The sequence below is a fragment of the Panthera uncia genome, chromosome C2, assembly GCF_023721935.1.
Source record: "Panthera uncia isolate 11264 chromosome C2, Puncia_PCG_1.0, whole genome shotgun sequence".
Taxonomy (NCBI): Eukaryota; Metazoa; Chordata; class Mammalia; order Carnivora; family Felidae; genus Panthera; species Panthera uncia.
The window spans coordinates 28,076,885-28,097,378 of NC_064810.1; the positions used below are offsets into that span (position 1 = coordinate 28,076,885).

The 20,494-nt window shown below is 36.4% G+C and overlaps 1 protein-coding gene across 1 annotated transcript in view; it reads left to right on the top strand.

Moving 5' to 3' along the window:
* Positions 1 to 20,494, top strand: part of SAMSN1 (SAM domain, SH3 domain and nuclear localization signals 1) — a 156,465-nt gene that overhangs the window by 66,682 nt on the left and 69,289 nt on the right. Inside the window, exons 7-8 of the mRNA XM_049627988.1 lie at positions 1,059 to 1,185; positions 2,560 to 2,912. Coding sequence (XP_049483945.1) covers positions 1,059 to 1,185; positions 2,560 to 2,912 — 480 coding nt within the window. The remainder of the gene's footprint in view (positions 1 to 1,058; positions 1,186 to 2,559; positions 2,913 to 20,494) is intronic.

Genomic DNA, 20,494 nt, shown 5'->3' on the forward strand with positions numbered 1-20,494 from the left:
TCAAAGGATGGGAAAGCACTATTATAAATATTTCTCATTCAAACATTAATGAGGAAGCAAAGTCATTCACCTTTTGCGAACTGCAGTATCTATTTAGATGTCATTTATCAGCCGTTCAATGGAAAGGATAGGCAAAAGCAGAGAGAAATATTTCTGAGTCCAGCGATTTCTGGATGAGAAGGAAGTATTCCTCTATGTAATACTTCATATCTAATAACATCACAGAATACAACTATTTTACCAATTAGTATTAAATTTAACATATAAAATATCAGCTTCCAAAATATTGTGAAATTGTTAAGAGTAGGTTATCCTAAATATAATAAGGAAAAGCAGTATAAATACAAATTTGCCAACATTAAACTCGTGGGAAGCGTTTCTGTACCTTCCGAAGAAATTTTGAGTCATAAGCGTTACTAATTCTTTTATCCATATTTTTTGCTATAATAAACCAGTGACACTTATATACTACAGTATAGAACAATATGGCTGTCTTTTTTTTTTTCCTCAGTGTGTATCTAAAAAGCAAGAAGCAATATTCAAAGAAAAGTATATTATTTGAAAACATTTCATGCTTGAAATAAAATGCTGGTTTACCAGAAATTTCCAAAAGAAAAAATGAAGAAAAATGAAGAAAATTTAAATTCTGTTTTTGTTTTTTTGTGCATACCATCAGTCTGTTCCAACAACTTGCAAGTAGCAACTTTAAACCTCTTATTCCTTCTTTGTTAGCCTGCAAAGACCTTGCGTCTTTCCACTATTTCACACTGAGCACAAGCACATAGATGGCACCAGATTCAATCCATTTTGTTGCATTTTGAAGTTTAAAAAAAAGATTTAAAAAATGCCCTACTTTAGTATGACTGGCTGGTTGTAATATATTTTACAAGTTTGAAACCAAAAAAAAGTCTGCTTTCAAGTTATTGCTTAAAATTGTCTCAGGCTACAGGTTTTGAGGTCACATTATTAATTTTCTCATATTTATGATCTCGACACATTTTAAATTTAATCTTTTGTGAAGAATAATTTGTCCCTACCTTGAGCTGTGTTTGTACTAGGCTGAAACATCAGGCGGTGACCCAGCGGAATCAATGGGGACGTTAAAGAGACTACAGAAATTGGTTTGGACCAAGAAAGCCAGGGTGCCGAGTCTGAATGAGATAAAACCCACATTAATAAACCTTGGTAAGTAAGAAGTCAAAAAGCTGCCAAAAATTCTTTGAGAAAGAATTTGAGTAGCATATATAAAATGAAGGCCATTTTGATAAGGTCTTAAAATAACCATTAAATCTTCAGGGTTTTTAAATTAGACATTTATTTGTGAAACAGATATCCTTACCCTATTCGTGAATTTTGCTTTTATATACCATATCTCCTTCCCTTCAAGACAAGACTCGGGGATAGCGTGGGAGAGCGAGATAATAAGGGTCCTAATTGTTCATTATTCCCATTCTTTGGCCACGGGAAACAGTATTTTTCAATTTTTATGTGAGTGCAGCAAAATGGCATGTCATGACATGCAACTTTGAAGTTCATTTATTTATTCACAATTACATGCTATTAATCATAATCTTTGGTTTACATCAATGAAACATTTGAACTGAAAGAGATTCTGTGATATGGTATAATTTCCATACATGGGTCACATGTATTTCTATTTTCTGTAATTGTTTTATATATTCCTAGAAATTTCATCAGACCCTTCACCACATGTAAAAATATAGGTCTCACTAATCAACTTCATAGTATTAAAGATATACTTTCTTTTTGTTGTTCTCTCAGTCTTGTTCTTCCTCTTCCAAAGTATTTCACTATGAGAAACACTTTATGCATAAATCTATTTATAGACTGATATCAGAAAAAAATTAGAATACCAGTGGTATTTCAGCCCATGTCCACTGAGATTTCATTTTTTATTTACGTACAGGGAATAATTCATTTACTTTCTTATGATGCTCTCTATACACATTATTTCCAAAAATCAAAAAAAAAAAAAAACTTAATATAAGCACACCAGGACACCTGGGTGGCTCAGTTGGTTAAGCATCCGATCCCTGATTTTGGCTCAGGTCATGATCTCATGGTTTGTGCGATCAAGCCCCATGTTGGACTCCACACTGACAGCACAGAGTCTGCTTGGGATTCTCTCTATCCTTCTCTGTCTCTGACTCTCCCCTCGCTCTCTCTCAAAATAAATAAATAAACATTAAAAAAAGAATGCAAGCAGACCATACCATGTTTATATGATATGGGGAATTTTTTAGTTTGTAATTTTTCTAAAATATCTTTTAGTATACTATTTGCATGTGACTTTCAGTCAGTGTAGCCAGACTATATATAATTGTTATATACAGCTTCAAAATCTTTTAGGTCAATCTGTTCTTACAAAACAAATCATTTACTATACAAAGGATTACTCTTTAAAGAATTGCAATTTAAATTATTTTGTGAAGGTAAATGAATTCCTGGTTTGTCCTGTGATGTTCATTCATTTCTACTATATCAAAGGAAGTATAAAACCCATATTATATTCTTAACTGATTTTTCTTTGTAATTCAGAAGATGAAGATGAAACTTTAATTTCCTGTATGAAATTAACCAAATCCCAAGAAAAGAAAATTAGTAATGTTAGCACAAGGGGAAAGGAAGAAATGGAGGGGAGATTGGATTCTATTTCTGCATCACTGGTTAGATCCAGCATTTCCACTGAAGGCAATACGGCAGAAATGTTATCACACAATGAAGGTGAAGTTCAGATGTGGAACAGCTGGAAGCTTTTTCCAGAAACCCCTCTCTGGACATGTGTTGATTTTCAAATTGCCCAAGTTGGACCCTGGAATGACTGTTTGCGCTGCACTCACCACCCACAACTTAAGTCTTCTTGTACAGATATGGATCTCCCACATTCTTGGGTAAGTTTGTAAACTGAGGAAATGCACTGTCTCATCTCAATGTTTGTACCAGCAAGAAAGAAACAGATAATAAAAGTGCTAATCAGTCAACTGTATCAGTGTCAGGAAAAGTTACCAAAACTAGAGTTGTCTTTCCAGAAAGCATTGCAGCTCTTGTGACTTTTGCTATCACGTTACTATAGTCTGTGTATATATTCCTTGTGTTCAAATAAACTACTGCACGATATTTTTGAGATAATTTTTTTTTAGTTGAAAGAAAACTTTGGATGTTGATTCAGCTCAAGAAGGTGTGGATTGAATTGTCTAAATCACTGCTGTGGTCATGAAGTTTCTGTGACAAATAATAGCTAATTTAAATGAGCATTTTCTATGTGCCTGCCATTCCCCTAAGCACTTCATTCTTTTATTTAAATCTCACAACAGTCCTGTAAGGTAGGGAATGTTATTTTAATGCTAATTCCCCCATTTTATAATTGAGACAAATGAGACACAAAAAGATAGCAATAGGTACAGTGTCACAGAGCCAGCAAAAGTGGAACCAAGATCAATCATACACTGAGGATCCTGCTTTTAGCTAATAACAGTGTTTCCCATCTACTGAACTAGGCCCTAAGGCTATATGGTACAAGAGAAAGAGTGTGGACTCTGGAGTGACAGAAATTTGGGTTTGGATCCAAGCTCTTCTATTTGTTTAGCTTAGGCAAAATATTAAAACATGTTCATCTTAATTGTATCAACTGTAAAATGGAAGTAGTGATATTAAATTCATGAGGTAATTAGGAAACTGAAATTAAATAGTACAAATATTCTAGCACTTAAGAGCAATTTTTTTTCACCTTGGTTATAAGTTACTAAAGGCACGTGTTATATACCTTTATTTCTCTACAGTTCATGGCCATTTGAGCTTGTAGTGAGTGAATGGAACAACTTTGTGAATGCAGGAACCCTACTCTACACCACTTGGCTTTAAGAATCAGTCTCTCATTAGAGGCTATATTTCATGGTGCATTAGCGCTCTCTGAAGAGGCTTGGAGTCTTTTTCCTCTTTTAAGATTTGTGTATTAAGTTAGGTCTTTGCAGACTAGTGCTAAAGTAATCTGTGTTCAAAGTACCACATTAAATATTACAGGTGTCTAATAGCAGACTCAGAACTGATAAAACTGTCCAACATCAATTATTTTTAGGAAGGTCTCTCCCAATTCCTTAGTCTTCATCTTCTCCTGTGGGGCTTCTGGGCTTTGCAAGCTTCCTCCCGGAGCACTTTCTCGGAGAGCAGCTGATAATATAATTAGGATCTCCTTCTGAAGACTCCCCCTGACAGCTTTAGAATCAGGATCAAGAATAAGGACTACTCGGCAAGTAGCAAAGCTGGTGTATAAAAATCTAAATTCAAATATTCAGAGCTTCTTTCAAGAATAACATCTGGATTCCTTAACTTGGCGTTTCTGGATTTTAGCAGTCTGACCTCAGTCTAACTTCTCAGCTTGATCTAAAGCTTCCTTATGGAAAACTTGTGCTGGACTGCCAAACTGAATGATCTGCTTCTTCCTAATGACTGGCTTGCTCTTTCCTGCCTCTTTATCTTTGTGTTTATGTATCAGCCTCTGCCTAGCGTGCTATTCTTGCCGTTAACCATTACCCTATCCCTCAGATTACTTTGTCCTTTAGAAATGCTACCTGGGTCGTGCCAGATAAAAATAATTGCTTCTTCCTTTGAACTTTTTAGGGAACTTAAAGGCATTTTTCTTTCATTATATATTTTTAAAACACATATTGGCATCACTTGTATCAGTTCACAATATTAGACACTAGGGAATACAGAGCCAAACAATACATACACTGCCCCTGTCTTCATGGACCTTACTGAGTACTACTCTATGGTCGAATTAGTTGGGCATCTGTTTATTTCCTATAAATACTTGTCTTTGTATGCTCTCTAATCCCTAGAGTATTATGGGAACTCAATAAATACTTGAGTAGCATTTCCTCACTAAATAAATGGAGTTTTAGAAACCAACAGACTTTATTTCCATAGATCTACATGGAACATTTATCCTTATTCTTTTAACTATTCTCATATTAATCCAATCTATATAAACTCAGTTATCATGCGTATGTGTTTGTGAATGTGCGTATAGATCTAAGTATATATACATAGTAGCATTTTTCTTTTCTTTTTGGTAGTTTTGTCTATTATAGTTCATACCTAAATGATTAAGTAAACGAGTCTTATCTGCAGAAGGTCAAACATATCTACAGAATACACACAATTTCAGATGATAACATTCAGCATTTGTGACAGGAAAACCTCTCTGGATTTGGAGAAAGGGTTCAAGAACATGTTAGAGTTAAATTGGTTTGGTAAACTTAATGAGACCACTTACACTCAGGGATTTGAGACATAGAATGAAAGGAGTTGGATGAGTGCAAATTATTATTTTTATATTCTACAATATATTCTATAATAATACCAACTGAAAAATACCCAGTTTCATTTTAGCATAGCTGGTATTTTTTCTGTAGTAATTGCAGGGTTATTACTTGGGTTATACTTTAACTTTCATTCTATAGAAAGTACAGAAGGCAAATAGTGTTGAGGGAAAAGTTTTGCTTCTGAAATGAGTGTTACTTACCATCAATGACAAGTAGTTAGAGGTGACATTTTTGCAATTTTAAAGGGTAAAAGTATGACCATATTTAAAAAAAATATGTACCAACATATACAGATATGCTGGAGCTGAGCCAAACCCCCACATTTCAAGGGAAATAAACCAATCCACAAAGACGCTAGTTTCTCCTTAACTTCAAATATTTCAGCAATAGTAGATTCCAGTTCCTTTGATGCCATTATCAAAGCAGAGTTTTCAGGTGGCCTGAAACTGACTTGTCTTGCAGAAAGTTTTTATTGACCCTAGTCTGATTCTCGACTAAGCCCTGTGGGCTCATACTCTCAAAGCTGGTTCTGATAGAATTGGGTTTAACGCCGGTTCTGACATCGCCAGCAGAGTGAGCTTAGGCAAATTCTTTACCCTCTTTAACCCACTAATTCCAGTTCTGTGCATTGCTTTCCAACTCTGCTCATCCCCTTTCTTCTGAGTGAATTTGTGTGTGCTGAAAACACCCATTTGTAAAACAAGATTATTGATGTCTATCATGCAAGGCTGTTGGGGGAGATTAAAGAAAATGGTGACAGGACTCAGTTGATAGCCGATAATATTTATACCCAAACCAAAGAATCTAGAGGCTTGTGCTAGACTTGGAAAGAAGCAACATTTTATTCAGTTGAGATGCCATAAACAAACTGAAGCCAGACAGGGAAATGTATTATTTGCGAAGGGCTTTTCATAGTAGTCAACAGGAGAGGAACGAGACATACACAGATATTTAACGCACAGTTTAGTTGTTTGCAAGGTCTGTGGGATCTGGGGCGTGGGGAAAGATATGTGATTATGGAATTGATATAAACTGAGAAGGGTAACGCCAGATTTATGAAAGTGTATACTCCACAAGAAAAGTGTGAAGAGAAAAACTACTTAAGGATGCAGAGCTCTTTTTTTCATATCCGAGATGAGTGGTGTAGAGAGGGGGTTTCAGATGGCTTTAAGAAAGGTAATAGTGAAGGTAGCCAAAAATAATATTTGAAGCCAAGTGTTTACAATCAATTTAGAAGAAGAGTGATTGAAGGGTACTTACAGCGTAGCTCTGCATGCTAAGAGCTTGAAAAATCTTAACAAAAGAGGGAAGTGAGTCAGAGAATTGGTCGGGAAGAAGAGCAAGAAAGAAAGAAAATTTGTGTGTTGCAGAGGAGGTGAGGCCTTCCTTGAATACGATGTCATGATAATAGCAAACGTATTTTTCAAAATCTGGGATAATTTTTCAGATTTATAAGAGATAAATTATTTTTATAATATTAAGAAATGGAAGTAATCTTGACATGAAAAGGGGGAGCAGATATGCATTTCTCCCTTGATATTCCAAAATATTTTATAAAAATAGAATGATATATTTAAAAAGTGATAATAACAAAAGCTCTTTCAGGAAGGAGGAAAGTAAAGGCCTGAAGGAACAGAACAGAGACTCAGAGCACAGGATCATTCAAGTGCAGTGTGGATAGAAAAATAATAGTGAGAATTGCATTAAAATCAAAGAAAAAAATGAGTAAAGTTTATATACAGACTCTCAGGGTGAGATAATAAACAGAGTTCTACTTAAAGCATCTTAAGGTACATAAGAAGAAGACGAGAAGAGTAGAGATCTGAGGTCTTCTTGGAGTACTATGAGAACCTGTCAAAACTGTGCCAGAAGAGAAAGTGTGGATAATGGAAAATTTCTTTATGGAACTGTTTCAGCGAGAGGAACAGGATGTCTGCTGATGCTCGCCGAGAAGTAAAGGAACAACATGTCTTACAATTAATCGTTCAAATGGGAAGTAATGTATGCTCTAATTATTGACAAGGGGAAATGATCTTGGGACCCACAGACCCACTGCTAAGTTGGTATAAGAGTTTTTATACTGACCAAGAAAACTGATCTGTGAGAGAAAAGTGACCAGTATACGCTATTTTTGCGTGTCTAATTTCTCTTTTCTCAGCCTTGGCAATCTCTCCCAGTCTCTCTGACCAGAGTCTACTTCCTTCAATCAAAATGACACGTCACTACCAGTTTAATCTACCAGATCAATTTACTTGACTACCTGATTAACAATTCTAAAGCTCAAACCTAATGTTACTGCACCCCTCGCAAACCTTTAAATATCTTCTCAACACCTACAGGATTAAATGCAAACTCATTCACCTAATCTGCCTTATCTAGAACCCCACAAATCTCTTTCACACACATACTCTGCTATCAACAAGGTGATACCACCCTTTTGCCAAAGACTGATTTTTCTCCATCTTCCTAGCTTTATTTATACTGTTTCCCCATTTAGTCCTTCCTTTCTTCTCTACCTATTTGATGAATAGTATGGACGTTTAGAAGTGTTGATGGATAAGTAAGAATCCATGGTGTACACTTTGAAGAAAAAAATATGGATATGAAAAGGAATGAAGATTGAGACGACCAGTAAAAAGAGAGTAAGGGAACACACGGTTTAGGGGAAAAAAAGGCAGCATTAATTTCAGAGATTCTATTATTTTCTTTGTATGTTAGTGATGTGAGACTCCTACCAAAAAGTCTCTGTGGTCCCACTGAATAACGCAGGCAAAGAAGACTGCTCACGAATCCACCCAGAGGGAGGCGGGCTATGAACCATCTATGCATAATTTCTCATAGTTTCATGCCCCTGTGTTCAACTGTGACAACAAAAACCATTTAACTTTTATCTGCTAACATTGGAATTACAGTAGTATGGAAAGAGGATATGATTCAATGAGTAGATTTGGACAATTTTGAAAGGGAAGGCAAAGTAAATAATCTGTACTGAGAAAATCAAAAGGAAAAATAGAAAAATGTGATACCAAAATACCAAAAGATATCTATATTTACTACACTCTGCACTGAAATTGATGAACCTGAGCATTGAGATTCTAAAAATAATTTTAAAAGCCTAAATAAACAAGAATAAATTAGTTAATTACAAATATTTTACATGACAAATTTTTAACTGTAGCCAATATGATGTTTGGTGGCAGGAGAATTAACATTTACCCAAGAGAAGAATGTGAAAACTAGGAGATGCTGTAAGAGCTTATTGATTCGTTTTTTCCTTCATTCATCAATTCATTCACTCGTTAGCAAATTCTCGTTAAGTGCCTCGTGAGGCTATGAATGTATGAGCTTAGAAGTGTGTATGTGGGGTAGCCAATCTACTATTTCATATTTATAATGAGAGTTTATGGGTTAAAAGGAAAAGTTAAAAAGGAACAGAATCACACAATCCTTGGTGTGAAAATACACTAGGATGGAAAACACACTGCAGTAATTGTATATAAAACAATCCAGGAAAAGAGCTTGTGAGACATGTAAACAAATTTTCCATTAATAAAAAAAAGAGATTATAGAAGAAACAAATCATGAGACGTTGTAACAGTACAAGGTATCAGGTTAATGGAAATGTTTTAGGCTGAGTTTGAGGAAAGTAAGTTGTAAGTGTGTATAAAATTTTTGAATGTCTTTTCTAATAAAATTATGGATAACAAAAAAATATTAAATGAGAAAATGTAATTGCTCTGTGTGAAGTAATATTCTACAAGTCCAGGGTAACCAGAGATATCACTAAGTTAGACTTTTGAGGCAGAACAAGGTAGAATGAAAACCAGCCTAATTATTTGGGTTGGTGTATGGCTTTTCCCGGTTACACAAACCTCATGCGTATCAGTGAGAATAAGAGACATGTGATCTAGTTCTAAAACTGTTACAGAAGCAAAGAATCCTTCTCCTTCATGTATCACCCTAAGATTTTCCCCCACTTTTCTCTTGGTTTTCGTTTTTGTTTTTGTTTTCACTGTGTGCTTGTTTACTCAAATGCATCAAATTAGGGAGAAAGTTGATTCGTACTCCTCACAAGAAAATCTTTTTAAAGTCATCATAAAATATTTGTCATTTGAAATGGCTCTTGTGATAATGGAAGGGGATCCACGATGGTCAATTATAACTACATTTTTGTTTCCACAAGAAAGTTGAAATTTGTTTCACTGGATCTTCAAATGGAAGGAGGACAAAGAACATCAATCTGAAGAGAGGATCCAATGATGCTCACTGGCCTCGGGAGACCTAAATGTCCTTCTTTTCTTTTCTTTTAAGTTTACTCATTTATTTTGAAACAGAGAGGAGAGGGAGGGGCTGAGAGAGAGAGAGAGAGAGAGAGAGAGAGAGAGAGTATCCCGAGCAGACTTCATGCTGTCAGTGCAGAACCCACTGGGGGGCTTGATCTCATCAACTGTGAGATCATGACCTGAGCCACAATCGAGAGTCAGATGCTTAACCAACTGAGCCACCCAGGCGCCCCTAAATAACATTCTTAATTAGAGCCTGATTATTTTGCATGGTTCAAAAGAACAAAGAAATCACTAAATCTGGACATCAACTTTTGAGAGTAAAGCCTGACTATTAGAACATTGTATATAATATAATGAGCCTTGGAAAGCACTCTAAATGTTGGTAGATTTTCTTTTGTGGAAGAGAAAGAAGTACTTAACTCAAACTTTTGCTAAGCAAGCTAAAGACCAAAGTCATACTCTGAGTGTGTAGCATGGTGTGTTGGAGGCCATGTTACACATCAAAGGAGCACAGGTTGAAGCCAGGAGAGTCACGTGTGAGTTCAGCTCTGTCACTTAATAGAATCACTGTGAGTCAGATTGCTTAATCTCCATCTTTGCTTAATCCCTCATCTTTAGAATGAGGGAGGACTAACAATTATTTTTAAGGTCTTATTTAATTTTATGTTCAATGTTTAGGACTATGAGGACACACCGAGGATGATGAATTCTATATACAGAAAGATTAGTGAGTAGATTTTCTCTCAGGTGTTTAATTTTTTTTTACTTTATTTATTTATTTTTATTTATTTTTTCCAATATATGAAATTTATTGTCAAATTGGTTTCCATACAACACCCAGTGCTCATCCCAAAAGGTGCCCTCCTCAATACCCATCACCCACCCTCCCCTCCTTCCCACCCCCCATCAACCCTCAGTTTGTTCTCAGTTTTTAAGTACTTATTTATTTTTAAAGAGAGAGAGAGAGAGAGAGAGAGCAAGGGAGGGGCAGAGAGAGGGGGAGAGAGAGGATCCCAAGCAGGTTCTGAAAGTCAGCAGAGTCCAATGTGGGGCTTGAACTCATGAATTGTGAGATCATGACGTGAGCCAAAACCAAGAGTAGGACACTTAACAGACTGAGCCACCCAGGTGCCCCTCTCTCAGCTTTTTAAAAGCAGCTCTTTTCTCACTCTTCAGATGACCATTATTGACCTTATTTCTACCATTTTTTTTTCTTTTACATAAGCTATTTTAGGTTTGGGTTTTGGTTTATGGTTTTTTATTTTTCCTGACCAACTGCACTTCCTCTGTCCCTGTTACTTCCTTTCTCCCTCATGTTCTGAACCAGCAACTGTGTATATGAATATTGACTTCCCTTGGGATATAGCTATGAAATCTTCTTCATGGACCAAAATGTCTACATTTCCATTCTCAGAAGCCAAGAAGGCTTCTGCCACTCACAAAGAACAGCTTCTAAATATCCTTTTGAATATAATTTCACAGGACTGAATTCTGCTTCAAAAAATGGGTGGGTGATTAAGTAAGATTGTAGAGGGGAGGAGAAAAGCAGGGGCTATGCGGGTTAAAGAGTGCCGGGTTGGAGTGAGACATCCTCTTTTGTCACCATCACCCACCACATACACGCACACACACGCACTAAGTGCCACCTTGAGTACTGTGTGCCTTGAGATCTTGTTCTGACCATGCAGACATGTCAGTATAATGATGATCATGGCTTCCGTTGACTTAGCACTTGAACGTGTTTCAGGAGCTTTTATACAGGCTATCTTGGTGTCATGATTCAGTAAGGTGGTGTTATTACCCTCACGTTTATGATAAAAATCTGAAGCTCAAAGAGGTTAAATAATTTGTGCAATGTAATAGTAGGTGGCAGAGCTGGATTTTAAGCTCAAATCTATAAGAATCAAAAGTTTACTGCAAAGATCATGGCTTTGTAGCATTTGAGACCAGGCTAGCAACTTACCTGTGTCATTTGTAAAAATGAAGACATTAGTTCCTACCTTGCAGTATAAAAATGAAATGATCCATGTGAAAGTGTCAATTCAAGGTATGGGCTTAATAGCTTAATAAATAGAGTCTCAGCCTTCAAGGTACAATATAACTTTTCCCATATTTTATCTTATACTCGCTCTATGAATTAGGCAAAACTTTATTGCCATTTTACACATGGAGACATTGAGGCACAAGAAAGATTAAGTGAATTACCTGAGGTTCCACAGCAGATGATGGCAGATACTAAACATCAGCCTCCTAAGTCTCAGTCCAGACTTTTCCTACAACTAAGTTGTCTTTAAGTAGTTTTTATTTTTCAGCAGAAAGGGAAATAAATATGCCTGTAAAGGGGAAGGATACAGGGTAGAAATTCCATGAATGTTGGTGCCAAATAAGCTTGGTCTTCAAATTGTAGCCTCACTGCCTACTGTGTGACTAAGCCAGTTGATTTCTCTGAGTTTCAGTTTCTTATCTATTAAATAGACATAACGAAGATTTCTTTGTGAATTGCCCATAAAGTGTTTAACTGTACCTGATACCCAGTTGGAACTTAATGAAGAAAGGCTGCTATTTTTAGTGGAAATTATTACTATTTAATTATAATTTACAATTCTGCATTTATAATTATCCTTCACTCAATGAACATAACATAACGTCTAAGACATCTGGTATTGTGCTGGGTTGTGGGGCCACAAAGATGACTAAGACATGTACTTTGCATTAGCATCTCACCATCAATAATTCCCTGCAACATCATATCCTATGAGATAATGTTGTATTAAATGTACATTACTAGTTTTCACTGATTTTTAAGATTTTTTTTTACACAGTTTGCCCGATTTTCTCCCTGGGGATAAGAAAGCCAGAACTGCCTAGTTCAGATATACACAGTATGTGTAGGGTGAGGCTCTGCTTTTAGCTTCCTGGGGCTCCTCTAGTGACTTCATGCCTGTGATTCTCTGAAGCATGCAGACAAAAAGAAGGTGGGGCTGGGGGTGTATGTGCTGGGCTGACCACTGCCCTTTCTGGACTCCTCAAATTATCACTGTATTAGCAGCATGTTACTTATGTAAAATTATTTTAGCCTTTCAAGGCTCCTTTCCTGTATTTATCATAGCCATATCACATATGCATTTTACGATATTTATTTCACAGCCAGACTATAACTCTCAGGCATAACTCACCTTTTTTAAAGAAGAGAATGAAAAATGAAGGCAAGAAATTGATGCTCTCTCTCCTTCCTAGGAAGTTGTAAAGCAACTGGTTGAATTCACTCTAAAAACCCATATGAACATTCAGTGCAAGATCTTTGTGATCAGTGTAAGGTCTCATGGTTCCTAGCTATTAAATATAACTATGCTGATAAATAATTGGATTAGAAATATGGCCTTATTGCAGCTCATCTTAAACCCAACCCAAACTGAAGCCCACATCTCATTCATAAAAAGGGATTTTCAGCCAGGGCAGAAAATGGATGAAGTTCAAGAAGTCATTTACTCATTCACTGAACAAATTTGTTTTTGGAATATTGACATTGTTTCAGAATATTTACATTAGGGAGGATGAACTGTTGGGCAGAAACAGGCACTATGAACCTCACAGTCCAAGAAGAGACAAACAAAGATATAATCACACAAATAAGGATGAAATGAAACCTTTGATGAGAGCTAGGAGAGCTCTGTGGTTCTGTGGAGGCCTATAAGAAGCAGATTGGATCTAGTCAAGGAGTCAGGAAAAACTTACAGGGATAATGATGACTGAACTCAAACCTGATGAAAACAGTGGAGGTTAATTAGTCAAAGCTAGGGAGAATGAGATAATGGTCAGAACAGCTGGGAGAGAGCGAGGAGATGTGGCACAAGGTAAGTTGGAGGAACGAGTCACTTATGGTTTGATAGGTTATCCTAAGTTTTGTTGTCTGTCCCCTAAAAGCATTGGGAAGCTACACAAGAAGTGTTTTAAACCAATGGCTTAGGGTCTGTTTTTGTTGTTTGTTTGTTCCTTAGCTGTTGAAGGTGTGAGATATGGGCTTAAGTTTATATTTTTAAAAGATCACTCTCCATAGTGACAAGACCTCGATTGAAGGGGAAAATTGACGCACGATGACGGTGGCTTGAACTCTGGTGGTAGAAAGAAGAAGAGATTAATGAAAAGCTCTCAGGCTTGTAGACTTACGTTCCTAGTGTACACCTTTCTCCAGAGGAAAGAAACATTGGTTTTGAAAGTCATTTTTTGTGATGCAAACCGAAAAGCCCCATTCATTTTAGGACATATGGTCACAGATGACAGCAGAGAAGTGACACGGTGACATGACTGCACATTCCAAATCTGTGCTTTAATTTTTAAAACTTAGAAGCTCAGAGCCACCACAGTGACTTAATGGAATCATTACCAACGGATAAGGAAATGTCACCCATTTGCTTCCCCCGATTCCACTTGGACATAGGCCATTGTTTCCACAAAGAGTGGCTTGGAGCCATGCAAGGTTTCAAGGGAAATTGGCCTTTCAGAGGGGCATGCGAATAGATAATGCATATTGCCACCATAAAATCTCTAATGAATATTAAGGGTGGCTTTCATTTGTGGTGATTGAAAGGAACTCATAAATTCTCTCTCTAGGATGCGGGAATTTTTTCCTCCCTGTGGAGAGATTTAATGGATTTGCGGCATTCTGAATGATTTGGCAAGAAATCAGAGGTACCTGCGCAGTCACCCACAAAGGGCACTTAGTTTCTTGCATGTGATAGTCACCACCACAAAATATTTTCTGTAAGAACCCAGAATGATTGATGCAACCCACCGTAAGTCATGACAAGGTGTCACCTGAAAAACTGGAAAAAGAAGTGGTTAAAGACACCGCAGCTTTAAAAACAAATTTGACTTTTAGAGAAGGGTTATTTTCTTTTAGAAAAAAAAAAGTTAGACCTGCCACCTGCAAGAAATTTAGATTAGTTGTTTGTGGTGAGAGTCATCATATTTTGAAGCCCCTGAGAGCTCCTACTGCTCTCTGTATGGAGTAGATTAAACTGCTCCCACACAATGATAAATATATCGCAAAAAGCCATAACAGGAATACAGTAAGTTGTAGCAGTTAATGGTACAACTTCCAGTTAAAACAATATTCTTAGGGTTTCTTTGGCCTGTTCCCATTTTATGCGTGCTATTTTTTGATAAGTTAATTTTTTTACATTTGCAGAATCAATATCTTTCAAAGCTTTACAGGATTGAAGAAGAGAATTAGAGGCATGAGTTCCAGGGAGTTTTGCTAGCTGTGTGGCCCTGGGTTAACAGGACACAGTTTGAAAAGTGCAGAAATAATCTATAATAACAGCAGATGAGGATTAAGATTAAAAATATCATCAGCTCTAAGTTTTCTGTACATGTGGAAGGAAAATGGGGGCATACTCAAAGCAGCAATTACCCAAAAGGCATTCAGATTTTACTATGGGATGTGGCAGATAGTCTCTTTTCACAAAAAGTAACGTTAATGCTTTTTAATGCTACATTTTCAGTACTTGAAGTCAAAAGAGTTCTGAGTAATTTCGTTTTGTTGGAGTAGTGTATTTCTTTGTGAGATGAATCAATGATCTTGCCTTTTCATTCCATGAATTAAATACTCTGAAGGAAGTTAACCTAAATATCCTGCATCCTATTTATATGAAGAAATTGTTACTATAATTTAAGGCCCTGGGTTCCTTTTTCGACGCTGGCTTGCAAACTGTGACTCAGTGGGGAAATTTTTCTAAGTGTAGACTTAGTTCTCAATTAGGTTTCTCTTAGGTGGGAAACTTCTTCGTTTGCGAAGAACAAAGATTCTGAGTTGGAGGACAAGCCAGATAATATAGGTTATAATTTCCTTAGCTGTAAAATAAATGGATAAGACTAGGTAACCAGTAAGGGATCTTTCAGGGATAAATATTTATGAATCAACTTTGTGAGGGAATGAATAGCAGTTGAAGATTACATTAAGCCATTATCTTGGGGATAGGACTTAATTCCCATGAAAATATTCCTAAACTTAGAGCCTTACATTTTAAAAGTTAAAATGGTGAAAACCTATTACCCAATTTTAAATAATTAGGCAAAGTGTAGCGTTCTAACTTGAGTATCTTGTCATTGCACACTTACTAGAACTCAGTGCTGCTTGGATCTGAAAGGTTGATATAGTTTCACTTTTGAGAGGGACTTAGAGAGCTCATTCTAGATGAGAATCAGAAACTCTTGGAAACCTGAAGGTTTGAAGGAGAGAAATGACATTGGAAGAAAGAATTGCAGCACATCTGATGATTCCAAATAAAATATCTATTTCACAGTTTTGCTAGAATACTGTGTTCTAAAACTGTGTTTCTGGATGTGTGGTTCCATGAACCAAAGGCATCAGAATCACCTAAGGCATTCGTTACTAAGGTCTACCTATGCCAGACTTACTGAATTAGAATATCTAGGATGGACATTCTTTAATAAGCTCCACAGGCGATACTGTTATGCTCACCAAAGTTTGAGAATCACCTCTGAGTAGAAGAAAACAATTCATGATTCCTTGATTTTCCAATTTAATCTTCACTTCTCCAGAAAGTATTTTTGAAAAAATATATATATGCATTTATATAAAGTAGATAATTCAATTTTCTGAAAGAGTCAATAGGGCTCTGTGGATTAAGGAACTTCTACCCAAGTTCTGTTCCAGGGCCAAGCTGAACATTCAGTCAAAGTCTTCTGAATCCCATTCCTATAAGATAGTCATATCATCTTGTGGACCTCATGCTCAGAACACAGGAAAATAATGCACCAGGCAGCCCTTGGGAACTCTCAGTACTCAAAGCCCTTATGATCACCCTGCATGAAAGTATACAGAGCCTCTAATGGGTACACCTGATAAATCCCCAGAAGTAGTTTTGTGCTTTCCAAACTGACTTGGTTAAAACCCGTCAGAGAGTGTTTGGGGCTTTTGATAAATCACAGAGCAGAAAAGTCCCCAGATAAAGGATATAACAAACTGCCAGACCACTTACCATACATCTTCCAGATTTTACAAAATGCTTTTGAATATAAATAACTCTTTGATTATGACATAATCATAATTTTCCTTAGTAACTTTGTAAGTAGAATCTGATTTTCTTAATTGGATCATTGCTCTGTTCTTTTGAGCTTAACATCCAAGTTGGATTAAAAACCATTTGCCCAAGTCATTTTTGTGACTTTCTTCAATTTATGGGGTGCCTCTTTTCTATGTAGCCTTTCTCAATCCTCTTTTCTGCCAACTCCTCCTTCGTATGGATGTTTTAGTGAGTTGCCTTCCTATGGTTCTAGTAGTCATGGAACTCTCTCCCAACACTTCTGTATGACCTAAGGCCCCTAACACAAAATTCTACCCAATCACTGAGGAGCAAAAGTCATCTCCTGTCAGAGGATTAAAGAAAATGCCCAGTATTATTATGCAGCCCACTTACTTTAGTAAGTATTTCCAATCTCATTTGGTCTTAATCCCTAAACCCTAAAATGTTTGAACCAAGCTGATGGGTTTGGAAGGGATATCGAGGCAGTGTGTGTATGTATATGTGATTATGTGTTTCTTTACATCAAATAACATTAACATAACTCAAAAAGAAACATGTGAAAAAAGGTGTCTTTGATTCACCATGGCCAACCTTCTTCTGTCTTTATCTTTATTCCAAACCCGTAAATTGTAAGTGGCATTATATGATGGTAGTCGTATATGATTCAATAGGGTTTTTCTTTTTTTATAATGTTCCTTTAAATGTCAGAATAGGTTGTGGGAAATGATAATCATTGGTGTTAAATGGTAACAAAACTGATGATTTTGAAATATTTATGTTAAAAGGCTTTTTGAAACTGAGTACTTAGCTTCTGTAATGTGCTTTTCCTGACAGTCTGCACCCCCTGAATATCCATATTCACCACAATTAGTAAATTTGATGGCCGTATTTATTGTGCATTAATTCAGTTCTGATGAAAGTGGAGAAAAGTCTTTGACTAAAATACAATTGAATTTAAAGTCAACCAAAGGAACCACAGTGCAAATGTGGTTGCTGCCAACGAGTTGTCAACCAGAGCAATAGTCTGACCTTTGTATCTGGGAAAATTATTAGAACAGCTAGGTTATATCTTTATCAGTAACAAAAATAAGACTAATTAAAAAGTCAGTCTGCGCATATGTAATTGGAAGTGAATAAATTATGGTATGTCTCCGTTCTTTCCATTGTCTAGACATATGCCTCACTTCCCACCCCACTGACAGGGAGACATGCTACGATGGCTTGCCTTTTGAAATTAAACACATCAGCCAATCATCAGTATTTATTAAACCCCTAGTATCCATAGAAAATTTTTGCATTTTTAGTGTGGCTAGCCTTGTGCTTAGAAGTTTTCTAGCATGGGATAAGGGGAAGGCATTAGACATTAATGGAAGGAATCCTGAGGTTAAATTTGGAATCCATGGCATACACAGTCACATTACTGTCTGATCCCCGGTTGCTTCTTCTGCATGGTGGGCAAAATATAGCCCTTCTCCCAGACTTATTGCTAAAATGGTAAGAGATATTTTATGTGAAGGTGCTTATTTAGCTCTCTGCCCGGCATATAGATGGTTACCCCAAGCCCCAAGAACCAATGTTAAAATGGAACAAACGCATATTTTAGAAAGCTGCATCTCAACACCAGTGTGGAAATTATAAATTTAGGGGTAAATGAGACAGTTTGTTGAGCTCTTTACTTGCTTTTGAACTTTAATACTGTCTCTAAATTTCTCAGTATGGCTGCTGGTGTAAATGTCAATATGGTCAATAGAGGGTCAATAGTTGGGGATACTTTGAATACATCTTTGAAGACTTCTGTAGGACACACATAGAGTAAAATGTGTTTTATTGTTAGCTTTCCATGCCTCGTGGTGCATCCCTTCTGTTTTTCTCCCCTCGCTTCTGCTCAATTTCAGTAATGTCTCCAGTTGCATTTAAATCCCTTGGAAGCCTGCGTGCCAAATGATGAGTTTGTGCTTCTTCAACTTCTCCTGGCTCAATTTTGAGCTTATCGTGAGCTGCCTTCAATTTCCTTCTGTAACTGATCCCGAAAAATACTCCACTGGGGTTTTAGGAGGAAGGGGTAGTGTAGCAAGGCCCAGGAAAAGAAGAGCAAAATAGAAAGTAGGGAAAGGAAATAGACCAGAAGAAGGGACAGAGGACAAAGGTGAGGGGGTGGCCCATTCTCTAGTTATAAAACCAAGTTTTATATGCACACCTAACTACCAAAGAAATGAGAGGTGTTGCTTTTTGCAGGCAATCTTCTCCCTTAATTTGCTTCGAGTTTTATTTTGCATAAAGTGTTTGGCTCTGTAGTACAGTGGAGTCAGACATGCCTGCGTTCAAATCTCTACTCCTTGTTAGCCTTTTGACTTTAGGTGAGTTAGCTGTTTTGTGCCTCAGGTTCCTGTTTATAAGTGAAGAGATAATAATAGTTTATAATATAATATAATATAATAAATATAATATAATTAATATAATATAATATAATATAATATAATATAATATAATCTTAACAGTTGTTAAGATTAAATGAGATACAGTGGCCTATAGCTGGGTATCAGTAAATATTTGCTCATTTTATTCTTCCAAGATGTCACTCTTCTTGTCTCTTCTGTACTTTAATAACAAATTAGACTGAATATGTGAGTATGGGGCATTGTAGCTTTTTAACTTATAAACAATATTTCTCTGTCTATATATACATATAACTCTTCTTTCAAGCCAGTGTTTTAGAGGCATCTAAATTCTTTTTATATTATCTGATTTAAAAGCAAATGCATGGGTTCAGAAATAGTAATTTTCTTCCTCCTGAAGTCCAGGTAACATATGCAAATGAAACATTTTTTTCTTTAATGGAGATATTCTCTAGTGCTAGGTACATAGTAAGCACTAAAAAATGTATTTGGAGAAAGGAATGAAAGAAATGAATGAATACCAGTGGGTAAATGTATCTAACGTGACCACCCCGTATAGATACAGGGTATTTTTTGTTTACTTTCACTTCCATTCTTAATTGTGCCTGTATCACTTGCTCAGCCTTTCCCTATCTAGGTATTTCAACCACTGCTGGTATTGCCTCAAATATTAATTACAGAGAGGATACCACTTTCATCCACAGCCCCTCGCAGCTATTCTAGATCTGTTTTTCCTTGGAGAAAATATGTTTTACAGAATAAGAAACTATCGCGCAATACTGATTAAGGCTTCCAACTTCTCTAAAAAGTCATTTTGTAGGAATCATTAGGTACAGAACCCCCTGTTGTCTGTGTACCCACAGCTTACCACTGAAGAAGAAGTCATGTGGCAACGGCACAGCACTATATTTGTCCCACAAGTGAAAAGACTCAGGCTCTAGATCACTGCTGCCATTAGCTATCTCTGTTTCCTTAACTTAAGGCTCTTCATCTTTCTGAGCCTTAACTTTCCCAAGGGAATATTATAATTTTATATGTCAGTGTTCAAGATATCCAAATACTAAGTTGCATACACAAGTGTTCTATGTTTATTTAGGAAGAGTCTTAATTTAACAATCTCGTGATTTTTAAATTTATCATACTAGGTACTTCGTGTTTAAAACAAAGGGAAGTCATGTTAAATTGCTCCTTCAATATAATACAATCAGAAACATATGTACTTTACATGTTTGGTTATGCTATAAAATTAATATATATATTTTTAAGTAAGCTCCACACCCAATGTGGGGCTTGAACTCAACAACCCCAAGATCAAGAGTCACATGCTATACCAACTAAGCCAGCCATGCACCCCAAAATTAATATTTCTGTGACACCAATTATCATATTCAGTACATGAAAGTTATTGAGACATGTTT